General features: G+C 41.0%; 1 protein-coding gene across 1 annotated transcript in view; it reads right to left on the bottom strand.

Annotated features, from left to right (window-relative positions):
- The window catches only part of PPM1H (protein phosphatase, Mg2+/Mn2+ dependent, 1H), a 78,949-nt gene that overhangs the window by 44,603 nt on the left and 25,502 nt on the right, over positions 1 to 8,844 (bottom strand). The window contains exon 4 of the mRNA XM_009997777.1: positions 7,281 to 7,393. Within this exon, the coding sequence (XP_009996079.1) occupies positions 7,281 to 7,393 (113 nt within the window). The remainder of the gene's footprint in view (positions 1 to 7,280; positions 7,394 to 8,844) is intronic.

The raw sequence follows: 8,844 nt of genomic DNA, 5'->3' as shown, positions 1-8,844 counted from the left end.
ACCAAACCACCCCCCCCCCCCCCCCCCCAACAAAGAAGTTTGGAGAAGAGGCAGGACATCTGTCTTGTCTTCAAAAGCCTGTGAACATTTACTGAAAAATAGTTTCTGCTGGGCCAGTGCTGGATACAACACGCCAGTACCCTGGAACTTTTCATCCACTGGATCACTAGAACATGCTCTTCCCCTCATCACTGCACTTTGAGTGCAACCATTTATTTCTGACCCAAAACCTTTTCTCTACATATCAGTTAGAGTGTTTCCTGAAGTGCCTCCAAAAGCTTTACCCAGCACAGAATCCTTCAGTATCTGATGTTGCTAATATTTCTACGAATCCTATGCTCTTGCTTCTCCCTGGAAAGAGGCCAGGCAGGAGAAGGGGAGGAGAAGTGCTTTCTGCAGGCCTGCATGTCAGGTTTCCAAGGAAAGGAAGCAGGGGAAAGAGAGATGGAACTTGGCTGTATCTCCTAAGTGTGATTCAGATGACATGCGCTTTTCCAGCATTTTTGGCTAGACAGGATCAGACTTTCCCACCTACCAAACTGCCATACGCAGTGAAGGAGACTGTGTGTGGGAAAGACTTTGTCTTTAATTCAGTCTCTTCTCGCAACACAGGCTCCTGAGCAGGCTCAGGTTATCTGTTGCCCTGAAATGACCAAACTTCTATTATTTTAAATTATTCTGTCAAAGAATTAATAATGATCTAAAGGGGACGTGTATGAGATTTACTGCTCTTTTTGTTCCATCTCTAGGAGGAGACAGGAAGACTGCTTATCCAAATACTGCAGACTGGACAAGCTTAGTAACTGAGTTGGTGTTTCCTCTAGAGACTTCTAAGTATGAAGCACAGTTATTGTTGTTTATGCAGACACAGATTTAAGGAAACAGAGGGCTTAGGCAGACAACTCAAGGAAAACAGGGAAAATGTATACTATTTAGATTAGAAGATGGGTAGTTACGAAAATAAAGTTTCTTAAAAATACTGTAAAGCAAAGACCATAGCAAACTAGCTCTACAATAGTAATATACTAGAGCACTTTTCGGTTTTCATTCTTACACAGTGTGAGCACTTCTGGCAAAAATCACCCTGCAGGACTGCCTTGAGGAAGAAGTCAAATACCATGAACCACAAAAATGGTCAGAATAATAAATTCTGACTTCCAGAAATGCTATTTAAGCTACAAGTGCCAGTCAGCAGATACGTGGCTGTTTCCATGCCTCTCTCATTTATTCATAAAAGCAGATTAATCCTCCAAATTGACTTCCTATGATGAGAACTATGCACGAGAGAAGCAGCTGACAATCACCATGTCACAGAAGAAGAGGAAGTATAAATGTACTGAGGTTCAACACAAGCAGCAAATCGAGAAAGAACTGAAACAGTAAACAAAGTTGAATTCATTTTTCAATTCACTGTTTTATTACACTGGGAGAAGTCAGTGTTACAAACACATGCTTCCACTTCTGGGCATCTGAATCACCAATGAAGTTACTTAACTCGCACCCAGATGGAAACATCACAAAAACATTCACTCAAGCAGCTCATATCAACAACCCCAAATGCCTTGGCAGTAATTCTATGCTTGCAAAAAGAAGAAAATCTACTCTAGATATGAGGTCAAGCAGAGAGTGAATATGCCCTGAAAACATAAGCAAAAGAGGAGAAAAAGCAAGGAGGAAAAGAAGATAATAAAAAAAGCTGATTAAGCAAAGCAAAAAAAATTCCAGTGACCCTGCAAGCCTGTGAAGCCTCTGAAACATCAGGCTCTTTGCTTTGATCCCATCTTCTGTCAATGAATAAAAATAATCCAATAAGTGATTTGCAATGTGTGTTTCAGGATTTCTGGAAAAGTGAAATCAACTTGTGTTCTGCTTCTCACATAACAATATAAACACAGCTACTCTACATGGCTCCAAGCACATCACAAAATGGCAGTGCCTATGGTCTCTAAGCAGCTCCTTAGCCAGTCAACATGAAAGCCAAAAGAACATTTGTGCCAAAGATAGTTAATATGATCATATTGCATTACAGTCACTATAGTGATACTGGGCAAATGTTATGTTGCATGAAGCTATACAACAATTGGGCAGTAATCAGCAAAAACATTAAGTCCCTGTTTTACTACTGCTTCATCACTAGTTATAAAACAACGTCCTAATAAAGAGCATAAAGTAAAAAGAATGGAGATTAATAAGGCATGTTATTGCAGTTTAGAAGTAAAAGTCACTTTAGCAATATAACATCGAACAATACTATTTAAAAAAATGAACAAAGATGATTTACTATTCCTGATTTAAAAAAACAGAAAAAAAAAAAGAGCTATTCAGCAGGCCTGGCCTAGTTATAATAGTGTTTATGTCACACTGGTAGGCAAAGCACAGCACATCAACACCCTCCAGAAAAGCACTATATATTGGACAGCTGACTACAGCACTATGAGTCCCAAATTATACAACCTTGTATAGACAATCTTAACCACTGAGGGGAAGAAGGAGCGAGAGAAGCATTAGAAAAAGCTTTGTCCAATATTCAGACATGAATTTTAACTGCACAAGTAGGTATATTTATGACAGAGTTCAAGAATGATCAGACAAGCCATTAGAGAATGAAAGCGGCTCCCTCCACGTTGTTTTTAGCAGCCTCTGAATACATCACCTCATTTTTAGTAGGGTTCTGGTATCATGTGCAGTTAACATATAATTATTACAGAACTATTCATCGTTAGCAGAAGTTTAATTATATCATTGACATTAGTGATGCCATAACATCAAGCTCAATAATAGCTCATAACAAAACCTACAATTAGCACAATTTTTCCTCCCTTTTACACCAACCAAACGCGTTCAGCTTGGAGAAGCCTAATAGTCCATCCAGAAGTAAGTGAGGGCTGAACCTGAAAGGCTTGCTGGCTGGTAATTTAGTAATATGGTAATTAAAGTCTTTTCATGATGTAATTACACATCAACTACAAAAGGACAGCTGCTATACAACACTGCCAGGGTACGTGGCATGAAATGATTAGATTTGAGAAGCTTTGGTGGTTAAACTGAATACCACAGACGTAAGTCTGAGGTATAGCTGGCACCGCATAGGACATTATTATTCAAGTCTCACACCGAGGTGATTCCTTAGTCTCATTGTGATAGTAACAATTTGTTGCAAGTAACTTGGTCCCATGACAGCAGAAGCTGTTCAAAACCCACCTTTAAGAGCTTCTGCTGCTTTGAAGTTGCCTGGAATTGAAAGACAAACTTCTGGGCAGAGGCAGTACAAATGAGGTTTGCATGAACCCAACATACTTATTTGCCACCCCTCCAGCACAAAACCTCCTCTCACAGCCTCTTGTCTGTGGGAAATGTAGCTTGTATTGTTTATAGGCTTTTTCCAGTGGGGGAATGAAGACAGGAGAAGGGAGAATGAGGACAGAAGAGGCACAAATGTGTTGCTTAACTCAAAGAAACTAAAACTCCACTGAAGAACTGAGCATTTTGGCATCTACTGCCAACAGCAACAAGCACAAGTCCTCTTTTTGGGTGAAAAAACAAACCCCGCCCTTCTTCGCAAGACCAGACAAACATTTTTTAACTAGTTCCCTTATTGTTTTCCTTACCACCCTCATTTATATCTGTACAAACAGCAAAGCTTACCATGCAAGGCATGAGACAGCAAAAGAGAACATATTTTTCCAGCTAACACAAATAAAACTTCTTGGCTACGTGACCAGGCTCTTAAAAATACAGGAACACACTGTGCACCCTGGCAGTAGGTGAACAACCTCAGAGCTGCTTTTCTAGTCTTACAGTGTTCTTTTAGTGATGAAGAGCAACACAGATGTTTTGAAACAGCCTTTCCCTTCTGAAACATGGAAAGTGGGATTTTCGTATAAGAGACAGATCAACTAATGGTCTATGCTTTAAAGCTTTTAGTTTATTGAGCTACAGAACTCTGGAAGTAGGCTTATTTCAAAGTTAAAGATTTTGAGAATGCAGAGAGTTATCTTCAGCACGCAGACAGTTTCCATGAGGTCCATTTTGGCAAGTGCAAAATCAAACTTCTGTGGATCTGGAAGGACCTTGGTACCTACAAGATTCTAGGAATGAGTAAAAAAAATTGAGTCCTAGTTCAAATAAGGCCCAGCCTTGCCATTGGCTTCCCTTCTAATTTCTGCTCTTCCTGCTTTTCTGAAGAGATGTTTTTGATGGGCTTGATGAATACTGAAACCCTATTGAAGACTTAGTGGCTTTAACTACAATGGACACTAGGGCTAATTCAAGATCACCAACACGTTTCTTCCCGTTGGATGTCAGAGGCTGCAACAGAGCTTTTGAGAAGTGGAGGCGGAATCCTGGGGGAACTGGAAGGAGCCAGTCATTTAAGAACAACATTCTCAACTACTCACAAGTAGATCCTGAATGGTCAACTTTGCACAGCACGCTTTTAAAAGACAAGAAAGCAATTTGGCCAACCCAATGGAAGAGACTCTACTTACAGTATAATAGCACAATATTATTATTTCTAATTTAATGGCAAAAGAGCTAAAATTTACTGCAGCTAGTGGTTCTGATGACAGAACAGGTGCTCTACTCAAACATGTTTGCAGTTACCCTCTGTGAGGACTCATTTGACTTTTGATGCCAAAAAGATTCAACTAAGTCACTTGTTGAGGAACTGAGCGAGCAATCTGCAACATAAACAGCAAATTTAGCATATTAAGAATAATCACCAACATGAAAAGAATAGGAGCTTTATGCATAAAGGATTTATCTGACTTCCTACACAGTTTAAAGCAGCAAAAGGCAATAAAAATGTTAAGCTTAAACTACGAAGTATTTTGCAGTTGACTTCTGCCTCTGTATATACACTGCACACACAGTACAAACATGAACTGTGTATGCACAAACCTCAAACACAAATGTATAACCATAGCAGTCTTTACCTAAAGACAACATGGTTCTGTACCTTTGCAGACTTCAGTTAATAGAATCATAGAACTATTCAGGTTGGAAAAGATCCTTGGGATCACAAAGTCCAACCATCATCCCTACTCTACAAAGTTCTCCCCTAAACTATATCCACCAACACCACATCCAAACGACCCTTAAACACATCCACGGATGGTGACTCAACCACTTCCCCGGGCAGCCTATTCCAGTGTCTAACCACTCTTTCTGTGAAAAAATTGTTCCTAATGTCCAGTCTAAACCTACCCTGTTGCAGCTTGAAGCCATTCCCTCTTGTTCTGTAGCTAATTACCTTTGAAAAGAGACCAGCACTGACCTCTCTACAATAACCTTTCAGGTAGTTGTAGAGACTGAAGAGGTCTCAGCCTCATCTTTCTCAAACTAAACATTCCCAGCTCCTTCAAGCGTTCTTCATAAGATTTATTCTCTAGGCCCTTCACCACCTTTGTTGCCCTCCTCTGTACTCGCTCCAGCACCTCAGTATCTCTCTTGAATTGAGGTGCCCAAAACTGGACACAACACTCCAGGTGTGGCCTCACCAGTGCTGAGTACAGGGGGACAATCACCTCCCTACTTCTGCTGGTCACACTATTTCAAATACAAGCCAGGATGCAATTGGCTTTCTTGGCCACCTGGGCACACTGCTGGCTCATATTCAACTGCTTGTCAGTTAGAACCCCTAGGTCCTTTTCTGCCAGACACTTTCCAGCCACACTTCCCCAGGCCTGTAGTGTTGCCTGGGGTTGTTGTGGCCCAAGTGCAGGACCCAGCACTTGGCCTTGTTGAAGCTCAGATTGTTAACATCAGCCCAAGAATATAATCTATCCAAGTCTCTCTGTAGAGCCTCCCTATCCTCATGCAGATCAACACTCCTGCCTGGCTTGGTGTCATCTGCAAACTTACTGATAATAAACTCTATGTCCTTATCAAGATCATCAGTAAAGATGTCAAACAGAAATGGTCCCAACACTGAGCCCTGAGGAACACCACTTGTGACTGGCCCCAGATGGATTTGACTCCACTGACCACCACTCTTTGGGCCCGACTGTCCAGCCAGTGCTTGATCCAACAGATCATGTGCTCATCCAGGCCAGAGCAGCCAGGTTTTTTTATGAGAGTTCTATGGGGAACAGTGTCAAATGCTTTTTGGAGGTCCAGATAGATAATATCCACAGCCTTTCCTTCATCCAATAGTCAGGTCATCAGGTCATAAAAGGAGATGAGGTTTGTCAGGCAGGACCTGCCTTTCATAAACCCATGCTGACTGGGCCTGACCCCCTGGTTATCCTCTATATGTCTTCTAATAACACTCAAGATGATCTGCTCCATAACCTTCCCTGGTACCAAGGTCAGACTGACAGATCTGTAGTTTCCTGGATCCTCCTTTCTGCCTTTCTTATAGATGGGTGTTACATTTGCTACCCTCCAGTCCATTGGGACCTCTCCAGTTAGCCAGGTCTTCAGGTAAATAGTTCCTCAGCTGAACAGACACAACAGCAGTCCGTATCATGTGGGGAACTATTCTCCCTGGCCAAAACAAACACATGAAGGTCTAAAGTCTTGCAAGAACTGCCTCATCTCTCTCTGATGGTGGTATGGGCAGAGTGAGAGAAAGGAAAAGAATGCAAGTGAGAGACTTCCAGTATGCTCCAAGCTTTAGCTAAATCCAAAGACAAAGAAATAGCTTCTCATCACAAGTCTTCAAGCATCCCATTTCTAAATATAACACAGCAACAACTCCTGAATGACAACATTCAGCTTTGAGAAATGAAGAAATACATAAGCTAGAACAGGACTCAGTAAAAATCTTAACCTGTGATAGCCTCTCTCCCTCCCCTCCTTCCTGTTACAGGAGTAGCAGTTATTTGCTTACAGATTATTACCTTCAATTACACAAAAAACAGAGAGCCAGGTGGCCTTCCAAGACTAAGGCTGAGGACAGGAGTGACAGGACTTTCTACTTAACCAGTCTAGCTCTGCTAGCTGTTCCAGATGCAGTCACCTTGTTAGTGTTAACACAAAATTCTACTACACACCCAACATCTGTTTCAATGGTTCTTAAGTGTCTTTCCACTTTCCTGCAACCATCGAGTCGTTCAGAAACTGCTACGGAGCCAAAAGTGTCATCAATCTCCCTGACTGCAACCACCACTTGACAAGATACTGGAAAGCCTATCACTGCCATTTGCATTAATTTCTGTGTGGACTCTCTAATGTCCAGTCAAGAAACAGAACTCTCTAGTGACACAGCATGTAACTAAGGGACTTTATAACATCAGCTCTGGGGGATGAAGGAACTGGTGGGGAGACACCACACTCACCTGCTATCACCAGCATTTGCCACGTAAAGTTTCCCCAATAAATACACCACCACGAGGGCTGTGCAGCCACCAGAAATATTGTACACGGTCCTCTCTCGTTCTATTTGCAAATCCTATGGGGAAAGAGAACAAAATTTATTACAACAGCATTGCAGTTAATGTATTAGAAAATAAAGATTCCCCTAAAAAATAAACAGTCTTCCTGAAACTGCATGTCCCATTGGGGTTTTTTTTTGTTTTTTTTATTTTGTTTTTACTGTTGCAGCTATGGTCACACAGTCAAGGAGAAGAACAGAAAGTTGAGGAGTACCTATTACTTACAATGTTTGGGAAAAATCAGGACAGGAGACTGTAAAACATCAGGTATCAAGGAAGAAATGGCAACTCTGAGGGACTCAAGGTAATTTGCTACAGAAAAAGCACAACGAATGCAAAGATAAATGTAGCTTAACAACAGGTACCTGGTGGTATAATTGGAGAGTGCTTTACATAGGCAGCAAATAATTAATGAGACCTAAATACAATATTAATAACTGTCTGCTCTCCAAAAGGGACACTGAGATTGCAGAGCCTATACCTTTGCAAACACCAGCAAGACATACTCATGCCACAAGGCTACCCTTCAGAAACCCAGTGAATGGGTGCATCCTAAACTTTTTAAAGGGCAGGAGGGAAGGTCAGTAGAACAATCTTTACTGAAAAATACTAGGCATTTACAGACTTTTCAGGATGAACCACAGTATTTAACCCTCTGTCGTATCTCACTGTTTTTATGAGGTTCTGAAAAGGCTTAATTTTTAGGCATGTGCACAGGCCCAAATTTAAACAGGTTCATACCTACTCAAATAATTCTTGTGTTTATCTTCCAACTGATTCTGAGTGTAAGAAATACATATTAAAAAGTCCTTCTGTTTAAAGGAAGTGGAGAACACAACTCGCATCTTTCACCAACAATCAATTAAGCCCACGACTGAAAAAAAATGCATAAATATATACATATATACATACACACATATACATATAGTCTAAGGAAAGCTTGGAGAACATAAAGGACACAAGGAAACGAGCTATTTTCCAGTACTGCATACGTTTTAAACACAAATTGAAGTATATACCAATGAATTCATTCTGCTGCCTCTTGGTTCAATTTGGCATAATAACTCAACATGTTTCAAATTGCCCTCCTCTCCTGTGTCCACAGTCAAATTCAATTTCAAACTGGTCTTTCCTTGTAATACTGGATTCAAAAAGGGAGCATCATTTAACATTGCTATTGCAAGAACTGGCAGATCCTTTCAGCTGAATCTCGCCTACTTGGTTGTGTTTTTATTATGAATATATTTGTTTGCCTCTGCGTGTGTATGCGCACGCACGGAGCTGTACTTCAGCCATTTTCATATTTGCTCCGAGCAACAAACAGCTCAAATTGTCCACGCCTTGGGTTATGGGATTTAGAGCTTTATTTTAGAGCTAAATTTATCTGAGGAAAAGCACCACAACAAATGCAAACCACGACAGCTGCAATTTGATTGAGTATCTGCAGAGGAGGCCAGGGACCGCTCTT

This window comes from Chaetura pelagica, unplaced genomic scaffold (assembly GCF_000747805.2).
Source record: "Chaetura pelagica isolate M959 unplaced genomic scaffold, ChaPel_1.0 scaffold314, whole genome shotgun sequence".
NCBI classification, from domain to species: Eukaryota; Metazoa; Chordata; class Aves; order Apodiformes; family Apodidae; genus Chaetura; species Chaetura pelagica.
Note: the sequence above shows the minus strand (reverse complement) of the source record. Positions and strands in the feature narration are given on the sequence as shown.